A 22,768-nucleotide genomic window follows, 5' to 3' on the forward strand; every position below is an offset into this window, starting at 1 on the left:
GACACGCACCTTCAGACTAAATGTTTGTTTGGGTTTTATTCCATCCGTAAACTCCTCTGCTGCTCACCTCAGTCCATTTGTTGTCGATGATTGAACCCAGAGTGGCACATTTTAGAGGTTTTAATAGTTCGAATTGTTAGAGGTCATGGTGAGTTGAGACATGGAGTCGCACCATCACAATTAATCCACACGAGGGTCCGATGTTCTAAGTATTGTCAGCAAAGGACAGATCTGTCAATTAAACACACTGAAATCAGTTAGGTATAAAGCCTTTTGAGGCAGTTGAGTGAAATCTTTGACTTGAGTTAGTCTGTTTAAATGTCAAAACTGCCAATCTTTCTGGTTCTGCTGCATCAATTTTGATTCTTTTTCTTTGTTAGAGGTGATAAACCACAAATCAGTGCAGTAAATGTCTAAAGTAAGGTGCTTTTATTTGCAGTATTTCCATTTTCTTCTACATTGTACTTTAAATCAGTTTATTTTCTAAACCCAAAAACCTGCTGAAGAGTTTAAAAGATATGTTTTCTTTTTTTTTAATTGCCCAATTTACACCACCTATATGCAAGGAAATGTAAACAGAAAGAATCTTCAGATTTTTAACATTTCATTGGTGCTTGATCTGATAATATATGACGTTCAGTTCAAATCTGTTATGGATTCTGTGAGGCTCAGATGCAAGAATGAAAAGGAGACCAATCAAGTTCAAAAAGCGTCTATTTTACAGAAACTAGATACAAGGACTACAAAAACAAAGCCGGAAAACTACAACCGGAAATGATGTTCAAAACTTGTGACTAGGAATTAAACGAACTCAGGAGTTCCCCTAGAGGACTGGCGTGTACACAATACTACAAAAAACTACTGACCCACTTTAGGTATAACCTAGGTGGGAGAGCAAAATAATCCAGGTAATAACCATACAAAAAAAAAACTGAAAATAATTCAGCGAGTACATACACAAGAAAAGAACTAGGAGGCAGAGGCCACTCGCTGAATTATATTACACAAGTGAAACTACGAGTAAACAGAACTCGAGAAATATACTAAGCTGATTAAGCAAGAAAAATGCACAAGAGAGTTTAACTAGGAAGCGGAAACCTCTCACAAAAAACTAAACACGAAGCGAAGCTACAAAAAAATATACAAAGCTGATAAACCAGTAATAGTACTAGGACCGACTACTCTCAACAAAGAAGCTGCACTAACAATTTGGAGGTCAGGAATGCTCGTGCAGGAACTTAGCTGACTGAATAAAGATGGAGGGGGGAATGGGAAGACCAGAGGCGCATCCAGACGAGGGAGGTAGGTGGTTTGGGACCCTCAGGCTGGGCTGTGGTTCCAGAGACTGCAGCGGTGGGTTCAGTGGAAGGACGGTCTAGGCGACAGAGGAAGGTGACAGATGAATTCCTGGGCTTGTAGATGGAGGGAACGTGCTGCCAGGACTTCCTTGGTCCAAATGAATCGGGAGTAGGTGAACCAGACAGACAGAATCCAAGCTAGGAAAAAAGAGCAGAGAGAGAGGTTACTGGGAGTTCAGGGCACAGAAGCAGAAGTTTACAGTGCAAAGACTGACTGAGGGATTCTTCACGATCCAGCATAGAATGATGAGTGGAGTCCAGCTTTATTGTGGCGAAGGTGAATCCTGGTTGACTCAGCTCCACCTGCTCCCGCTCTGCTGATGCTGATTGGAATTGGTAACACCTGCCACTGCAGCCTCCGTGTCGAGCACACCTGAGCAACAGGAGAGAATGGAGAAGGGGGAAAAAAAAAACGCTATCTGGACCTGCAGAAGCAGGCCTGACAAAATCAGGATATTCATCACAATCACTTTATTCTACATGTCTCATTTTAAAATTCACCAGAAATAAACTATTTGCCATAGCCAGATTTTGTAAAAAAAAACAAAAATTTTTGCCCTCCTCAGCACAAATGACAAACTATGACTGACTCAGCTGTGACCAAGAGTGGCATGACAAAAATTCAGGAACTTCTCGATTGAACTGCAGGATGCGTTGATACAGAGCAGATAGTAGACAAGTATGCAAACAAACTTAAAATGTAAAAAATATCAATAGTATGTAGAGGCACAATTTCTTCCAGCATTTGTAATACCCATGAGCACTAAAAAAATATTGTGCCTGTTTATTCCAGATTAAAATGACTTATAGCATGATATGTTGTACTGCACAAGTGACATTTTTGACTTCTCTCTTTTAGTCATGGTTGTGCTGTTTCTATAGAGGTACAGGACTTTATGTCACAGTAAAAAAATGAGCCCATAGTGAGTAAAAATGTAACAAGATTAAAAAAAACACCCAGAAAATACTGTTTAGTTTTCAAGCAAATATATTGTACTTTTTACTCCACAGCATTCGATTAAGATTTTTAAATGCAAAATGAAGTAAAACCCTTAAGTTCCCATTTAATTGGAATTTAGTTTAATTTAAAAAAAAGTTGTCACAACTACCTGTAACTGTAAAATGCTGCTAATCCATCAACAATAACAATCAGGGGCACACTTGCTCCATAATCAGCACAGGATCTGAGTTCTTCTTTCCACTACAGGTGCATGGAAGCTGTTGTTTCAAAGTTTCAGATACTTTATAGCTTTTTTATTTATTTTTTGTTGAAATGTTTCAGAAAGTGTTTTGTGTTTGTGATTTTTTTTGTCTTTCACAATGACTCATTTGGTTTTTGTTTCGGCCTCCCACAGCGCTCAAGTAATGATTGACCAGGCAGCAATTTGGAACAAGCAACGGATTTCAGAGCATGCCAGCAGTGGCTCATCCATCTAACTCGATTACTGCTGAGTACTGAAAAATGTTGTGGATGATTTTATCCCCGATGGATTCTTAAAGTCCCTCCAAAAGATTGACGATTTGACTGAAGGGATCTCTTGGTGGGAGTCACCCAACGGGGGCCGCCATGTGGCCCCCTGACCTCGGGCCTCCAGATGTGCAGCTGACTCTTCCTGGGTTTGGAAGTGTGTTTGAGGATGCCGAGGAGCTCCAGGCGCCGCTGTCCTCCGGCGGCTTCTGCCAGCCATCGATCCACTCGGGAGGCCTTTGCCTGCTTCCGAGGACGTCACTGTCTTTGTCCTCGCTGGGACGAGATCTCAGCTCCCTTCTCAGCTGTAAAGCAGCTGGATCCCACTTAGAAAAGACTGTGGAGGACTTTACTTCCAAAGACCCGAAAACCAGCAGCCAGAGGTTCGGCTGCTACCATCAGCCGTCGCTTCCCATCTCCTACATGCTCACCAGCTGTGCCACGTCTCCGTCTTTTGGCTCTCCACCGTCGTCCATGTCCTTGTCCTCGTCCTCCTCATCTTTGCTTTTCACCTCTTGTTTGTCTCACTCCGATACTGACAACAAGACATCTCAGGAGCAACAGAAGCTGCAGGACGAGTATCGACCCATAAAACAAGAGCCTGCAGATGATTTCTTACCATGTAAAAGGGAACTGCTCATGAACACCCAGCAGAGGGAGCTGTTCCATTTACCACTTCAGGGTTACGAGGGTCAGGACAGCACGCCGTCGCCTCTTCAGTCTTCGAGGCTTAATGGACCCGGAGGACCGGACCCAGCACTGGACCAGCAGGAGCAGCCATGTCACTGGATCGACTGCAGCGCCACCTACAGCAGCCAGGAGGAGCTGGTGAGGCATATCGAGAAGGTGCACATTGACCAGAGGAAAGGGGAGGAGTTTGCATGTTTCTGGGCTGGCTGTGTGAGACGCCACAAACCCTTCAACGCTCGGTACAAGCTGCTCATCCACATGAGGGTCCACTCCGGAGAAAAACCCAACAAATGCATGGTGAGTCTGACTGGTTTGGTCTGAATTGACTGTGACAAACAGATTTATTGATTATTATACAGTCAGAAAAGACAAGCAAAACCTGCACAGGCCCTAAAGATATGAGTTTATTGAACTTAGATAGATAGATAGATAGATAGATAGATAGATAGATAGATAGATAGATAGATAGATAGATAGATAGATAGATAGATAGATAGATAGATAGATAGATTATTCATCTCCCTTGGGTAAATTCAAGAGAACAAGAGAATTTTCCTTTTTGTTTTTGTTGCAGCCAAAATTTTTCATTTTTCAACAGCTTTTGTCAGAATTTCTGGTTCATCAAACAAAGTTTTATGTGCTTTTTGGGATCCAGCTGCACAAGCTTTTCTTCTCACAGCTATGCACATTGTTGCAAATAAAGAACACACTAGAAACACTTTAAAAACACTTACAAAAACACATACCTTTGGAGCAACACAAACCTGCTGCCTCTCAAAACATTGCCATCTTGCATCTTGAGATCAACTACTCTTCAAACTACTAAATCCACGTTTTTGTAGAGTTTTCACCCTGAAAATATGCATGTTGGAAATCAAAACTGGTAAATCTCAGAACAACAGTTACAGAATACTTTTGAAAATTCATATGTATTACTGTTCAAAAACAATTATGCAAAAATGTTGAAGGTAAGATTTTAGATATTAATCCTCTGAGTGAAAGTGTGGCAGCATAGCGTTTTATAAAAATTTGAGTCTAGTTTTAAATCCCTTATTAAATCCATTTGTTTTCAGATTTGAACATCTGTACCAAGAGTTATGTCATTTAATGCATTTTTTTGTAGAATTATTGACAACATCCAACGATAGAACCAGAAAATAAAATGAAGAGTTGAAGGAGCATTTTGTGACTGTGATAGATGTGTGTTTGTAAGCTTTGAAAGAAGAATTTTTTTTCTGAGTCGCTAGCAAGTAAAGTAAAGTCAACAATCCGAACTTGTGTCTTGCAAGCAAAACTTTATCCTGGTTAAGATCTTCTCCTCACTGTTATGGATATTTTGCAAGTCAGTGCTTCATCATACTTACATAAGTGTCATTTTACATTCAGTTTTCTTTTAAACCTTCTGAAGTTAAGGTTATTAAACTCTGGTTTATGTGCATCAATGTCGATATGTAAAATAGAGTTTGGAAGATGCTGATATCACACCTGAATTCACACATGCCCATTGTTGCTTTAAGCATGTATCTGAAAGAGCAACAATAGTGAATCTATACTGGTTTCTTTAGCTTTGGTTAGCACTGCCAGTGGGTCAGAGCACAGGGTCAGCCATGGTATGGCACCCCTGGAGCAGGAAGGATTAAGGGCCTTGCTCAAGGGCCTGACAGTGGCCGCGTCGGGGTTTGAACTTCAGATCTTCTGATCAGTAGTCCAGAAACTGAACTGTTGCATCACCACTGCCCCACTAAGACGGAAAGGTAGTTTGGAGGATGTGGGCATCCCGCTACCTCTCGCATACTAAGCAAGCGCTCTACCATTTGAGCTAATCCCCAATAATGCATATAACATTTGTTGTCTTTTATTTTTGTTGCATCAAATTTGGTAGATTTGAGAATTTATAGAATCATCAGCGTCATAGAGTCGGTTATATAAGGCTGCCATTTGCACCATTTTTGTTGGAGTTTTTCAGATCTCACTCTGACCTTTTGATAAGAATAATAAAACTTATTGTATTTCAAAATTCTTCCAAGTGTCTTTCACACATAGAGCATGAAATTGTTCATCTTGGCCTTACAGTTGTGGAGCAGTTAGGGACTGAATTCAGGGATGTTTTTTTCAGGTGGAGATTTCAAAGGACAGCCTCAGGGTTGAGATTAATCAAGATTAAGATTGGCGGCGGGGGTCTCGGTTCATGTACTATTTACAGCTGATCTGCTAGCAGTGAAATTTGTAATTTAAACATTGAAACATAAACATCAGAGCTGTGTTTACATGGACGTATTAATGTCTGGATGTGATAAAGCTGCTGGTGTGCACTGCCAGATGTACCTTTCCCCTCATTGCTTGTGCAACCTGATTGGCTGCTGTCAGCTTGTATTCGTTGTCAGTTGATTGGCTGCAGTTATGATGTCAAAATCGAAGGGCTGAAGTCCAAGTGGAGTCACGAGTTGAGCTGCAAATTGAACCAAAAGTCGGCAAATTCATGATTTGAGTCCAAGTTAAAAGTATGTCTGTCAAAACAAGCATTTTGTTTTAATTCTTGGACGACTCGGCGGTAATGAAAGAAGGGTTTTTCATTCACTTCACTAGTGGAGGTTGTCAAGAACATCCAGGAATCAAACTGACAACTTTGAGAACAGTCATGCCCAAACATCTGTCATCTCTTCCAGCTTCAAATGAGACATTTAGGAGTTTAACTGGGTTTGAAAATCATTATCCTGCTTACAGACGTCTGGATATCTGACACACTGATCGATGAGAGACGATCATACGGTTTCCTTTACTCATACAGGCCAGAGGACGAAATGGTGGCAGCGCAGGAGTAAACCTGTATATAACACTAAAGCTGGTATAAGGATCTAATTATTGGGACATTTTTACAAAGAAATCTGTCGCAGAGATCAAGTAAAAGTTCATATTTGTTAAAAATTGTCATCATCTGCCATTCATTTAAAGATTAGCACTAAAGAAATCACACTTTTAACAAGAACATTTGCACTGTTTTAACATAATTCAAGTTCTGTGTTGTGTTTCTTCGAACAGAAAGTAAAAAAACACACTTTTGCTGAGTGAAATTTATGGGAATATAGTAAATCTGCCGTAAATCCTCGCATCTTGATGGGTTTCTCAGCTTTAAGCGGACCAGAAATCGCTAAAGACAGACTGAACCACTTCCCCACATTATATCTTGGCACAGTATTTACTGGCCCAAATTCCTTTTTTTACACAGTCGGACTTCTCAGAGTTTTGTTGAAAGCTGCAAGAAATCATTGAGTTTGATTATTTAAACAAGAAACTAGCAATTTTTCACAAAGGCAGTGTCAGAATAAGTTTCAGACGAGGGCCTTTTTGACTGAATAACGTCCACATTGAGACAGTGATTAACCCAAACATCTCTGCTTAAAATGTGCTTGTTGACAGATTTTTCAATCAAGGTTGATCGACTTCACTGTAAACTCAAAACAGCAACAAAAGAAGCACGTGGATTTTAAATATTTCAAGACCCACATGCGAGATAAAGACTAAACCAGACCTGTCAGGCCTGAGAAGAGTGATGTTTCTGCGTTAACCATCACAACAGCCTCCATTGCCCTCCATCATTTCTGTCATGAGTCATTTTCGGAAGCTCAACTCAAACTCGTCTGTCCCATGATGACCTTCTGTTCCCTGAGAGTGAGTAACTCTCTCCATTATTCCCTGCTGTCAACAACCTGGAGCTCGGATTAATAACTCATTCAGAAGTTTTCACTCAGGAGACACGCTTCCTATTTAAGTGAATTAGTTCATTATAGCGACCCAATCTGCTGCCAGCTTATAAATATTCTGTTGCTGGGAGCCGCCTGCGTACAGATTAATAAGATTAAATCAACACAAAAAATTACTCATTGGTCACACTTGAACCACGCGAACGTAATTTCATTTTCATAAAGCGCTCAGGCCAAAACATGTAAATTAAGTCATTCCCGGTGCTGCAGTGGAAAAATGAATATATCTCACATGAATGTGGTCAGTGTTTGTTAATGAATTCGGCTTTATTTACCAGCTCGTAACGTTGAGCACCAGATTTGACAGGTGTTATTGGAGCTTTAAACACGGGTTCCCAAAGTGCTTTTAAATCTGGTGTGGTAAAGTCATCGCACATAATTCATGGTGCTTCAATGACATACGTATTTGGGTGCATTTAGAGTGTGGTGATATTTTATTGAGTATATCCATGAAAACACCCCAAACCAACTGTGATCCCAGTGAAAATGTCTGTGTAGCCAAAACAAAGGATACATTTAATTTAATGTCAAGATATATTTGATTATTTGGCATCATCCCCTGTTGAAAACTTATCACCCTGTCTGAACATTGCCATTCTGGTTTATTTTGAGTCCTCTCAGAAAAACATCTCACCCAGCAACAACTGTCCAAAAATGACAAATGTTTAAAGTGTGAAAACTCTGCAATTGCTACAGAAATTCTGACTCTTGCAAAGAGCAAAGCAACCATCCAGATGAGGTGACTGTAAAAACAAAGAGTCCCTGTAGGAAGGTCGGGGTAGATGGAGGGTCACAAAACACTGGACTCATGCCTTGTTTCCACAAACCTCTGTGTTCATATATTGGGCGGCTGTGGCTGTGGTGGTAGAGCGGGTCGTCCAATGATCGAAGAGTCGGCGGTTTGATTCCCGCTCTGTCCTAGTCATGTGCTGTTGTGTCCTTGGGCAAGACACTTTACCCACCTTGCCTCCAGTGCTGCTGCTCACACTGAAGTATGAATGCTGGTGGTGGTCGGAGGGGCCGTAGGCGCACATTGGCAGCCACGCTTCCGTCAGTCTGCCCCAGGGCAGCTGTGGCTACAAATGTAGTTTACCACCACCGAGTGAGAATGTGTGAGTGAATGAATAATGGATTCATTGTGAAGCGCTTTGAGTGCCTTGAAAAGCGCTATATAAATCTAATCCATTATTATTATTATTATTATTATTATTATTATTATATACAAGTCATTCGGGAGTCTATTTTCTTCTATGGAAACCTCTGTGATGTTCAAATTGTTTGCAAAACTCTTCCTTCCATTTTTTCCATCTGTACAGCTCCATCATTGTTTGAAAACTGTTGAAAATTACAAAACATCGAGTCCCACCATCACTTTGTCTGAACATGGCCACTCTGGTTTATTTTGAGTCCTCTCAGAAAAATATCAAACCTGTCAGCAACTGTCCCAAAATGACAAATGTTTAAAGTGCGAAAACCTTCTAATCGCTGTGGAAATTATGACATTTGCAAAGTAGGAAGTTGGGTGACGTAACTGTGACAACAAAGAGTCTCTGCAGGGAGGAGGTTGGGGTGATGGGAGGGTCAACAAAACACTGGACTTATACCTTGTTTCCACATAGTTTTGCGTTTGCATACAAATCAATCAGAACTTTATTCATTCCTATGGAAACCTTTGTGATTTCCAATGTGTTTGCGAAACTCTTCCTTCCATTTTTCCATCTCATAGAGCTCCATTTTTAAAAAAATAATGTGACTCTGTCTAAACATGGCTGTTGTGGTTTATTTTGAGTCCTCTCAGAAAAACATCACACCCACCAGCTACTGTCCCAAAATGACAAATGTTTTAAGTGTGAAAACCTTCTAATAGCTGCAGAAATTATGACTTTTGCAAAGTAGAAAGTTGGGGGATGTAACAAAAGACTCTCAAGACCGAGGAGGTTGAGGTGGATGTAGGGTCCACAGAACACTGGACTTGGGCCTTGTTTCCACAAACCTCTGTGTTTATATTTGAATCAATTGGAACTCTAATCATTCCTATGGGAATCTTCATGATCGCTTGTGATTTTTTCACCCCATAGAGCTCTATCTTCTTTTGAAAACTATTTAAAACTCTTTACTGCCGCTTCTGGGAATGGCGGGTGAGGAGTAGACGTGCTTTCTCCGCTCCCGAACCTCTCGCAGTACAACATTGGAATTACCCCCTGTTTTTGTTAAAGTGGAAAACATTGCAAACAATTGATATTACTACACTACCTTGAAATGACTTCCAGAGCAGTAAGACAGCAGCTTAGAAGAGATTTGCCGTCCAAAGAAAGCACGATGGACAGCAGCATTAACATGATCGCGCTAACTAGGCTACTAGAAGACCATAAGGCTGCCCTCTCCGTGGAGTTCAAGACCACTATCTCCGCACTAGAGTCAAAGCTTGATATCCTGCAAGCCACCATGAACGCCCACGGACAGCGCATCTCTTCACTGGAATCCAGCGCGAACTTGGTGAGTGAACACTTGGATTCACTGGAGGCTACCTGTGCAGAGCTAATTGCTAGCAACGCTAAACTAAAGGCTAAAGCTGCGGACTTTGAAGCACGTAGCCGTCATAACAACATCCGTATTATAGGACTGCCAGAGTCAATCGAGGGGTCTAAACCTACTGCTTTTTTTGCCTCCTTTCTGCACAAGGTCCTGGGCAAGGACACCCTGCCTACCCCCCCCTGCTTTGGATCGTGCTTTGGATTGTGCTCACCGGTCACTGGCCACGAAACCCAAGCAAGGCGAAAGACCGAGACCTGTTATCGTCCGATTTCACAACTTTCAAACCAAGGAAAAAATCATTCGAGGGGCTCAGAAAAGCAGAGCCGACATGTAGTATTGTGGCAAGCCCATCGCCCTTCACGAGGACTACACCTCCGAAGCCATGGAGCAGCGGGTCGCATACCGGGCCGTCATGCAGCAGCTGTAAAGGACATTTAAGTATTTTATAGGTACATTTAAGGTGGTTTCATATTGGATTCAGTGTTATTGTTCCTCTCAGTTACAGGGAAGAGCCTGGTGTTACTTACTGGATTTCTGCACTATGTTGCATATTTAATAGTGCATAGATATATGTATACTATTTGGATATTTCACTTTTCAGACAACCTGTTAACCCATTCATTTATATTGTCACTGTGTGCACACATATAGTTCTACCTCTCAACATGCCTTCCAGACACTTAGGGCAGCTATTTTATACTCATTTGAATGGGGTTCTTTATTTAGTTCACATATTCATTTAAATTCTATTACCTTTTTTTCAGATGGGCCATTATATTTTGAATATTACAACATTTAATAGTTAGATATTGAGAACCTTGCTGCCTTGGGGCTTGCTCTATTTCACATAAGTCGTTTACAGTTGCTTTACTTTGTTTTAGGTGGCTAATTCACTTCATGTATTTTTTTCTTACTCTGCATGGGAGCAGGAGTAAGCTGGAGTTGGAGGAATAGGAAGTTTGTATCTTGTATGATACAGAGGTTTAGTTTTTCCCAAGGGAGTTACTTGTTTGTTCTGAATGTATGTGGTGTGTGTGCATGTGTGTGTTTTGTCTCTCCCCTTTTCTTCTTTTCTTTTGTTTGTTTCTCTTTTCATTTTTGTCCCATTTTACAGCTCAGTCAGCAATTCTGTTAAAAGTTCACTTTGATGTCCGGTAGGAATCTCCGCTTCATCTCATGGAATGTTAAGGGAATAAACAATGTTGTCAAGGCCAGCAAGGTAATATCACACCTACAACACCTTGGGGGAGATCTGTACTTCCTACAAGAAACTCATCTCCGCAATTCTGAAATTTCTCACATAAAAAGGGCTTGGATGGGTCACCTATTCCACTCAGGGTTCACAGAATGGGTAAGGGGCGCAGCAATTGTTATACGTAGGGATACTGCCTTTGAACCCTCTACTACTATATGCGACCCCAATGGACGTTTTGTCATAGTGTTGGGCAAATTGCAGAATATTCCTGTGATCCTGGCTTCGGTGTATGCTCCAACATGGGATGATGATAAATTTATATCCAAATTCTTCTCCTCCCTACCTAATCTTGCAGACCACCTTATCATTATCGGGGGAGATTTCAATTTAGTACAGGATACAACGCTTGATAGATGAACCACAAAACATACCACTCTAACAAAATCAGCAGCTACCCTGAAATTTCATGCAGACCAGTTAGGACTGGCAGAGCCTTGGAGAACCAGATTCCCCTCTAAAAAAAGAGTTTTCCTTCTTTTCTCATGTGCACCATAGCTTCTCGCGAATATTTTTTTTTCCTATTGGACAATAAACTGCTGCACAGCATTGCTACCTGTGAATATCACAGTATAGTAATTTCGGATCACGCCCCCACGTCAGTAGACATCACTCTTTCCCTCTGCAGACCGACTTACAAATTCTGGAAATTTAACTCACAGTTGCTTTCTGAAACAAAATTCAAAGATTTTCTCACCAAGCAAATAAACCTCTTCTTCGAAATTAATGACATGCCTGATATCGGTAGTGACACACTGTGGGATTCTTTCAAGGCCTATTTACGCGGGCAGATTATTTCATTTGTATCCCATTTTAAAAAGGCAGAACTCTCCAAATTAACAGAACTTTCAGATGAAATCTGCATATTAGATGCTAAATATGCCACTAACCCTTCAGCTGCGTTATATAAAAATAGATTACAGTTACAGTCTCAATATGATTTGTTATCAACAAGCAAAGTTGAGAGTCAGCTTTTACAGACAAAACAACATTTCTTTGAACAAGGTGATAAACCTAGCAAATTATTAGCATACCAGGCCCGAGCTGCAAGTGCCTCCAAACTTGTACCCAAAATAACATCTGAAGCTTGGTTGGTTATAACGGACCCTGGGGAAATTTGTAATACCTTTTCTCGTTATTATTCAACACTTTACTCGTCCGAGATGTCTCACAGCAACTGGTCAGAAGCAAATCCCCTAGACTGTTTAACATACCCTCAGGTAGACAATGGCATCTTTTGTAATTTAGGAGCTCCCATATCAGTTACCGAGGTCCAGGAAGCTATCAGTTCGTTGCAGAGCTCCAAGGCTCCTGGGCCAGATGGATACACAACAGAATTTTTCAAAAGTTTTTCCAACATACTAGCTCCTATTTTGGTGAGAGTATTCAATGATGCGTTTGCAAATGAGTGACTACCTTCTACATTCTCAGATGCGTCAGTAACCTTGTTGCTCAAGAAGGACAAGGATCCTCTCCATTGTAGCAGCTATAGACCCATTTCTCTCTTAAATGTTGACTTTAAAATATTATTCAAAGTGCTCTCCACGCGTCTCCAGAAGGTCACACCGACATTAATTAACCCAGACCAGACCGGTTTTGTATCCAGATGCCAGTCTTTTCATAACACCAGAAGGTTACTAAACATCATTTGCTCTTCTTCAGACTCTAACCCAGCCAAAATCATCCTATCTTTAGACGCTGAGAAGGCATTTGATCGCGTGGAATGGGGCTACCTGTTCTTCATTTTAAATGCATTTGGTTTTAACTCCAACTTCATATCATGGATTAAGCTTTTTTACACATCCCCTGTTGCTAGTATCAATATTAATGGCGTAAAATCTAAATTATTCTCTTTATCCTGTGGCACCCGTCAGGGATGCCCTCTCTCTCCATCCTTGTTTGCACTTGCTGTTGAACCTTTAGCCCTATGGCTTTGTAGCGAAAGAAAATTTGAAGGGATTTCTTGATTTGGTCTCTCTCACAAACTATCTCTATATGCAGATGACCTTCTACTATACATCACCAACCCAGCTTCGTCCCTCCCTGTCATCTTGGATATTTTAGAACAATTCAGGAAACTATCTGGCTATAAAATCAACCTGCACAAAAGTGAGTATCTTCCAATCAACTCCCCTGCTGAGAACCCCCATCCCACCCTCCTCCCCTTCAGGAAAGGGACCCAAGGATTAAAATACCTAGGCATTATTGTAACAAAATCATTCTCTGAATTATTTGCAAAAAACTTTCAACCGCTACGTGAGTGCTGTAAATCAGATTTAATTAGGTGGTCCACTATCCCTTTGTCACTACTGGGTCATATTAATCTGATTAAAATGATGATGCTTCCCCGTTTTCTTTATGTGTTCGAACACGTTCTGGTGTTCGTCCGCAAGTCTTTTTTTTCTACACTCGACCAATTGATTAACTCCTTCATGTGGTGCAATAAACGAGCTTGCATAAAAAGATCAACTCTTCAACTTTCCAGATCTCTTGGAGGTCTGGCCTTACCAGATTTTCGGCAATACTACTGGGCTAGCAATATCAACAAAATCCTTTTCTGGAGCATTAAGATCGCTCCTATTGATCGCCCTTTATGGGCCTGCATGGAACTAGCTTTCTCCAAAGTTGTTTAAATCAATCCAACTGGACTTTAAGAAGGTTCCTTGAAGATGTTTCACCTCTCATCCAAGAGGCTTCTTCAGTTCTGGTGGTGGTTGATGTTGCCTCAGCTTATAACCTCTGTGAGGTGTGGCCAGTGTTATTCACATTCCGACGACCATTGCCAAGGCCCGTCTGGCTCCTCAACGATGGGCGTTGGGAGCCAGGGAGTGACAAAGGGGGTCGTTGAAATGTGAGTTTCACTGAGCCCTCATATGCTAATGGTGGTCGTTAGCATGAGCCACCTCACCTGAGTCACTCTGCTGAGTAGTTCTTTTGGGGAGTTTTGAAAGGACCTGATTGTAAATTGGTGAAAGATGATGTCGCAGACCCCCCCCCCCCCCCCCCCCCCCCCCCCCCCCGTTCAGAGATGGCTTCTCCACTTTGACATGGATGGCTTCTTTCACGCCTCTCTCAAACCATCTGTCCTCCCTGTCCAAAATCTGAACATTGGTGTCCTGAAATGAGTGTCCCTCTTCCTTGAGGTGAAGGAAGACCGCCGAATCCTGTCCTGAGGAACTGGCTCTTCTGTGTTGAGCCATACGCATGACTCAGGTGAGGTGGCTCATGCTAACGACCACCATTAGCATACGAGGGCTCGGTGAAACTCACATTTCAACGACCCCCTTTGTCACTCCCTGGCTCCCAACAACCATCATTGAGGAGCCAGACGGGCCTTGGCAATGGTCGTCGGAATGTGAATAACACTGACCACACCTCACAGGGGTTATAAGCTGAGGCAACATCAACCACCACCAGAACTGAAGAAGTTTCTTGGATGAGAGGTGAAACGTCTTCAAGGAACCTTCTTAAAGTCCAGTTGGATTGATTTAAACAACCTTGGATAATCATGACCTGGATGAATGAGAAACTACACAGACATGGAACTAGCTTCCTCACATGCTTCGTTATGGTCAGTGGTGTGCTCACAGCTACCTCTACCAATTAAGCGAGTACCACGGAACTCTATTGTTTCTGAGACCTTGAAAATTTGGAGTCAATTTAGGAGACAACTTGACCTTCACTCCTCATCATAACTAGCCCCAGTTTATTGAAACCTTTTATTTCTTCCATCTTGTTCTGACCTAGCCTTTGAATCCTGGCCCAGTAAGGGTCTGCACAGTCTGGATGACCTATATATTGATGGTATTTTTACTACATTTGGAGACTTATCAAAAAAAATCAGTGTCCCTCAGTCCCATTTATTCAGTTTCTTCCAGATCCGGCACTTTGTGCAAAATCAATTCCCTCATTTTCCTAACCGCCCCCCCACAGACCCTGATGGATTCCTTTCTCCTGCTTAAAACAACACAAAAATCCCTAACACCAATTTTATATGACTCAATTTTTAGGATGAATCCGACTTCCCTGAGCTCCCTAAGGGCTATCTGGGACCAGGATCTCGGGATCACAATCTCTGACGAACAATGGGAATGTGTGCTCAGTCTTGTTCATACGTCCTCCATATGCGCCAGGCACAAACTCCTACAGTGCAAGATCTTACACGAGCCACTTCACCAATGTGAAATTAGCCAAAATTTATCCAGACAAAGTTGATTCCTGCAGCAGATGTAATCTCTTACCGGCTGACCACATGCACATATTTTGGCCATGCCCCAAACTCACTGAATTCTGGCATGCCATCTTCAATACGCTAGGAAGGGTCCTCTGTCGTACAGTGAACCCTGACCCCCTCGTCTCTCTTTTTGGGTTGCCCCCAGCGCTCGGTTGGTTGGGTTTATTTATTATTTTTTATTAATTTTTAAAATGATTTTTTCCTAAGTATTACTATTATTAGTATCTCTCCCCCTCCTCTTTTCCCCATTCTTTTGTCTGTGGTATGAATGACAGTGATTGAATGAGTCGTTTGGGGTGGGAAAGGATACTTGCCTTCTAATGCACCTTGGTTTTAGGAAGACATTATTTTCAACTGTTGCAGGGTTTAATTCGTTTGAGGAATGACTATTGCTGTACATTTGTAAAGTCTTGTTATGTCTCTGTACCCATCCCATAAATGGAAAAAAATCAATGAAAATATTTGACAAAAAAAAACTCTTTACTGAGCCACCCGGGTTTGTTTTGAGACGTTTCAGAAAAACATCACACCCATCAGCAACTGTCCCAAAATGACAAATGTTTGAAGTGCTAAAACCTTCCAATTGCTGCAGAATTTATGACTCCAGAAGTCGGGTGACGTAACTGTGAAGACAATGAGTCTCTATAGAGAAGAGGTCAGGGTAGATGGGACGTCAACAAAATACTGGACTTAGGCCTTGTTTTCACACACCTCTATGTCTGTATACAAATCAATTGGAATGCTATTCATTCCTAGTAGAGAGTCCATGATCTTCAAAGTGTTTGCAAAACTTCTTCAATTTTTTTTCTTCTCGTAGAGCTCCATCATTGTTTGAAAACTGTTGAACACTCATCATTGAGTTGCACCATCACTCTGTCTGAACCTGGTCATTTTGGTTTATTTTGAACCCTTTTAGGAAAACATTAAACCTGTCAGCAACTGTCCCCAAAATGACAAATGTTTAAAGTGCAAATTGCTATAGAAATTATGACTCTTGCAAAGAGCAAAGCAGGAAGTCAGGTGATGTAACTTAGAAGACAAAGAGTCTCTATAGGGAGGAGGTCAGGGTAGATGGATGGTCAACAAAACACTGCGCTTACGCCCTGTTTCCACATAGCCCTGTGCTTGTATAGGAAAGCACTGGAACTTCATTGATTCTTAGTAGAATTTCCATGATCTCCAACATGCTTACGAAACTCCTTGCGATTTTTTTCTGTCCGGAATTTGCCTCGAGGTAAAAATTTGAACTTTTGTGGTAGAATACGTAGGGACTGCAGTGTGCCAGAAAGAAGGAAAAATTAATTAGCTGACAGGCTATTCAGTACAACATTGTAAATAAGTGTCCTTGTTCTGATTAGGACACTCACCCAGCTGAGCTGTCCATCCAGTCTTTAGTTTTGCATCAGTATGAGCATTCTGTGGTTGGTCAAAACTACATGGTTGCATGTTGTTGAATGACTGTGTGTAAAAACGGCAGTTGAGAAATGGTTCTGCAAACTTTTCGTTGCTATGAAATACAGTTTACTGAATTATTTGAAATATCTCACTGCTCTTGTCTCTCTCTTTAACACCTCATATTGAGTCACATGAACATTTCTTCAGAAATAATAACTTTTGCATGTTTCTGTGTTTAAAATTAGATAAAATACAATAATAATATAGATTTTAAGGAATAACAACCTAAAATTCTAAGATAAACCTTAGTATATCTGATATTTAAATGTTTAAATACACTGTTTGCTTTAGGAAATACAGTGCAGACACTATAACAATAGCTTAAATCAAGCTTTCTTTGAGTATGTTAAATACAGTAGCCAGTTTTTTGTTCAGTAGAGGCCTTTTGTTGGTGACTGCCTGACATAAAGTGTGATCAGCTCGCATACTATAAAGGCAACGAGTTTGTATTTGACTGAAATCTTTACATTTTCCTGCTATTTCTGACCATTTTATAAACAAAAATGTCCAAAAAATTGAGTAAATGAAACTCTACTCAACGAAACTGATTTAAAAATTTAATTTCTACTTTTTTCTCAATTCCTATTGTTTTGGAGCTGCTTAATTTTTCTTTGGATGATGCAAAAAACATTCCAGGATACAGGAAATATCCTGGGCAGCTTCAAGGCTTGTATTAATTGATTGCCATGATGTAGTGTGTTTTCATGTACAGATGTAGTAAACTAAATGAGGTGACTGACATTTACAGACTCATTAGAGAAACCTAATAAAATCCCAGAATGAAAATTAGTTAGAAAACCTTTTTTAGGATCAGACCAGAGAAGACTAATTTCCAGGACATCGCTAGTAGTTTTTCAAAATAAAAGTACCTGAAGTTGTTGTTTGGATATCTGTAAGACATCTGGAGGGATTATTTTCTGTTAAATGTCTTGTTACACAATAATTTGCCTTCATTTGGTGTCTTTATCATTTACTTTGAGTAGAAGACACTTAAATTCATTCATAAAAATGTCTGCCTCTTTAAAGATATTAGATATAGCTGAAATCAGTTGAATTTAATACATAGGGTGAATTCAAACCACTTTATTCGTGGAAAACTTCTCTCTTACTGCCTTTAAACATTTCCATGTAAGTTTCAGGTCAGCTACAACCACACAGCTACCGTAATTGGAAAACCATGAGATCTGAGATTAAATGTGACAGAGTTTCTGTAAAGTTATAAAGCGTTGGTTAATGGCCTGCTGACACTGATATTTGCTTCTTGTCTGGCTTCGGTCCAACAGAAACACTTTTAACTGAACCTACCACAGCCTCGTGTGTGTATGTTTGTGTGGTTTTCTTTCAACTGGCTGTTTGGGGAAAAGGCTGTTACCTTAAGTTTATGATTTAAACGATGATGCATTGCCTCCTCGGTATTTCTGTATCCAACATCACTCAGTTGTGATGTGAAAAATATGATTTTATTACATGTTAGCTACACGCCAGTGCAGTTAAAGGTGCAGAAGGGGGTTGGATGTGATTTGTAAAGGAAGTTAAATATTCTGATGGTTTCAATTTTTCTTGTCAGCATCAGAAACATATTCAGTTTGAGTTTAATATGGCCTTAAAGAGTAAATGCTGTCCCTGTTTGAACTGTTCTGCTGTGTGTTTTATGCAACGTTGTGTCCATTTTCTCAATTGTGTTCCCATATGTGAACTACATCTGTTTTTGATTTAATGTGATCATAATGTAGGTGATGGACAACAACATCTGCAGTCATCCAAGTTCAGCTACAACTACTGTGAAGCTTCACCAGTCAAACTGATGCAATATATTCTAAAGTTACACTCTTCTCCTGGCGAAAACTTCAGTAAGCAGTCCAAATTCATGAGAAATGGAGTCTGTGTTACCTTATTTGACAGAAATCGATGCATTTTACTGCTATTTCTGACCATTCAATGGTCAAAAATGTCTTTTATTCTTGGGTAAATGAACCCAAATACATACGTACATATATTCTCTATTTTTTTTCATTTTGGTGTTAATGACTTTTCCTTTTGCCCTGAACAGCCTTTACTGTTGGCCTTTACAAATTTTACTGTTCAAGGTTTTAACCAAGGTTCAAGGTTTTAAGGCATCAATAACCATCTCAGGATTTTTACTATTTCCCTGGACAGCGTTTCTGTTTGTTTGGAATTTGCTGCCATTTCTGACCATTCGGTAGTCAAAAGTATCTGTTGTTCTTGGGTAAATGAAATCCCAATGAGCATAATTGGTCAAAATACACATGTTCTCTATATTTATCATTGCAATGCTAATAATATTCCCTTTGCCCTGGGGAAAACCTGTTCGAGGATCACCAGAAACCATCTTAGGACTTTTTCTGTTTCTCTCGACAGTGTTTCTGTTAGTTTGGAAGTCTGTGTTACCTTATTTTACAGAAATCTATGCATTTTTGTGCCATTTATGACCATTTAATAATGAAAAATGTCTATTATTCTTGGGCAAAAACCCAAGAAACCCAAACTAACATAACTGGTCAAAAATATATAATGTGTACACATATTGTCAATTTTTTAGCATTTTGGTGGTAATAATTTTCCTTTTGCCCTGGTTAAAACCTGTTCAGTGGACACCAAAAACCATCTTATGACTTCTTCTGTTTTCCTGGACTTCATTTCTGTTTGTTTGGAACTGATGTGCCATTTCTGGCCATTCAGCAGTCAAAAATGTCTATTATTCTTGGTAAAATAAACGTCAACTGTCAAAACTGGTCAAAAATCAATATCTATGTACATATATCCTTTATTTTTATTATTTTGCTGCTAATAATTTTCCTTTTGCCCAGGCTAAAACCTGTTTGAGGGGCACCAAAAACCATCTTAAGATTTTTTTCCCTGGACAATATCTCTGTTTGTTTGAAACTTTGGAACTTCAGAATAAACACTTTATTTGTCCAACTGCTGAACCTTCATTTCGGCTCGGCAGAATACGTTTTTAGACAAAACCAGGATTGTGGATGCTGAAACCCATCACCTTTATTAAAGGCACATTAGTAATGGACCAGTGTTGGTGCCCAGTATGGACAGAAGCAGCCAGTATGAGGCCAGTTTACTCAGTTTAAACTTCCTGATGTGTGACTGGGAAGAACTGTGTTCGACCACTTCTGTAAATTTCCAAAACGGCAATTCGATATCCACTTTACCTCAGCAAGGTTAGAGAGTATCCTGGATTTTAAGTTCTCTCTTTAGCTCTCTTTCTTAAGTTGTTAAAGTGACTATTTTTGGCACCATCCATGCAGCAAAATGTTACATATGGACCTGTGAAACATGTGAAGTCATCTTTTAACCTCAAGGCTTAACAAAAAAAAACTCACCTGAAAACATCCTAAAATTCAGTCAGTAACAGCTCCACAACTTCATTCATTCATTCATTCATTCATTCAACCTTTATTGATACTCGGAGTGCACTGAGCCATGGAAATCTCATTTACAATGTAACCGAGGAAGTAAATAAAAGTATTAAACTGCAAAGTTAGTAAAATAATAAAAAACATTCATTAGAGGACTTCCGGGTGAGCATTTCAAGATGGTGACCTAAGTCAAAACTCTCCTGGTCAACTTAAGACAACTCCACTGAAACACGAGTGTTGTCCTTACAAGATACCAAAATTACTTAGAATGAGTGGGGTTAGAAACAAGAAACCTGTTTCAGGGAAAAACAAAGACAGTGAGGCTAAAGAAAAAACCGACAACACAACCGGTGTGAGGAACATGGAGTGTGAGGCAGAGGAGGGGGGCATTACCACCACTAAAGCCATTCAAAACCTAGGCAGAGATATACAAAGCCTGAAAATGGATCTTGAGCGCGACCTAACTGACTTCAAAAATGACTTCAGAAATGATATTAAACAATAATTCAACAGTTTCAAGACGGAGCTAAACCATAAACTACAAAATGTTAATGGCGATGTTTGTAACCATGGTGTGTGGCTAACTGAAGTAGAGCAGCAAGTGGAGGAAACAGAGTCTGCTAATACCGAGCTAAGGGATGCCCTGCTTTATTCCCTCAAACAGCAAAGACTCCTCCAGGCCAATGTAACGGACCTCAAAGGAAGATCATGTCATAATAACATTCGCATATATGGCATTAAGGAAGGCACAGAGGGAAACTCAACGCTAACATTCATTGATAACTTCCTGAAGACAGAGCTGGGGCTCAACAGAAATGCGGACTTACAAATTCAGCAGGCACACCGACCATTCGACCCTAAACCTCAGGATGACTCCATCTCAAGGTCTGTTCTGGTGAACTTCTGGAGATATGACATTAAAGACAAAACACTGAAAACAGCTTGGGCAAAGAAAATGACCTGTGAGGGAAAGTTGGTGGCATTTGCACATGACTTTCCTACTGAAGTGAACAACAAACTCAGAGAATACAAAGACATGAAGGAAATCCTTAAGGAGAAACAGATATGTTTCCAGGCACCATACCCTGCCAGGATGAAAATTCACTGGGAAAATGGTCCAAACCTCTACAACTGTGCTACAGAAGCAGCCGAAGACATGAGGAAGAGAGGACACACCCTGCTGCAAACGTATGACACCAGATGGGAGCAGAAGGTAACGCAAGGTACACACTGGAGTAGGAAGGATGGAGACTGCACCAACCGAGTCCGAGAGAGGCTTTCCAATGAAGTATGAGCATCATTAACGGGAATTATCAAGTACATATTATTGGTCCAATTTCACATACTACAAAAAAATGGTGCCTAAACTGCTAACATACCCACAGAAGTAAATGCATGCACACATGTAATTTTACATGTGTGCATACAAACCATCGAGCACACCACTTTCCATTTATTTTTGAATTTTTTCACCCTCACCTTTTCCCTGAATCTACTATGTAAGGACAATGACACATTTCACCAGTAAGAGACTAAGTGACTGTTGGGCTCAAGGAAAAGAGACTTTGCATTGCAACAAGGGAGCCCCTATTTTATGCAGGACTGACTCTTCACCAGTATATTAAAAGGTATTGTGAAGATGACAGGGCAGTGTAAGACCCTGAGGTTGGAAGTCCTCTTTATACTGTTTTCTAATGTTCTTGTTATTACAGTTTGTTTTTGTTACAGTACATGTATTTATTTTGCCTGCACATGTAGATTTATCTGTTGTGATGGAGTTCAGTAACTTTAATGTAGTCTCTTGGAACGTGAATGGCTTCAATTAACCAGTTAATAGAAGCAGAGTAATGTCAAAAATGAGAAAAATTGAAAAAAATTGGGTACAAGAATACATTTTACAGTACTCTTAAATCTGGTCATAGAAGAGGAGTTGCATTATCATTACATCCATCCATCCATCCATCCATTTTCTTCTGCTTATCCGGGGCTGGGTTATGGAGGCAGCAGGCAAAGCAGGTTGTTTCAGACGTCCCTCCCCCCAGCAATGCTTTCCAGCTCTTTCTGGGGGATACCGACGTGTTCTCAGACCAGACGAGATATGTAATCCCTCCAGCGGGTTCTGGGTCTGCCCCGCGGTCTCCTCCCAGGCGGATGTGTTCGGAAACCTCCAAAGCGAGTCTGCCCGGAGGCATCCGAATTTGATGGCCAAACTGTGATGTAGCCTGGCCAGAATAGTCAAGGAAGGTGGTAGACAGACAGACTTAGCAAACTTCCTGAGTGCCAAAGAGGTGCTGATTTTATTTTACAGTGCTTCTCCATTAATGTGAAAATTAAAGTTACAAAACAATAGAAAAGAATTTACAAAGAAAATAATTTCAAAAATAATCTCGTAGCTACTCAACAGAAAAAAACTCACATTGTGGCAGCACAGCCTCACCTCTCTCCCGAGGCAGCCAAATCTTAACTCCTTATATAGGGCTTTCAATTCACACCTATTCACTTGAGTTCTATCATGATGCAGCATGGTGATCTAATGTTTAACCTAGATGCAAACAACTCAGTGAACAGCATAACCATACACACTACAAACCCACAGGAATTTATAAATGTCTTCCTGCAAGTG

General features: G+C 40.5%; 1 protein-coding gene across 1 annotated transcript in view; it reads left to right on the forward strand.

Moving 5' to 3' along the window:
• Window positions 1-22,768, forward strand: part of LOC111573211 (zinc finger protein GLIS1-like) — a 110,065-nt gene that overhangs the window by 35,026 nt on the left and 52,271 nt on the right. The window contains exon 2 of the mRNA XM_023277246.3: window positions 2,714-3,813. Within this exon, the coding sequence (XP_023133014.2) occupies window positions 2,926-3,813 (888 nt within the window). The 5' untranslated portion in view covers window positions 2,714-2,925. The remainder of the gene's footprint in view (window positions 1-2,713; window positions 3,814-22,768) is intronic.

Source organism: Amphiprion ocellaris, chromosome 10, assembly GCF_022539595.1.
Source record: "Amphiprion ocellaris isolate individual 3 ecotype Okinawa chromosome 10, ASM2253959v1, whole genome shotgun sequence".
NCBI lineage: Eukaryota > Metazoa > Chordata > Actinopteri > Pomacentridae > Amphiprion > Amphiprion ocellaris.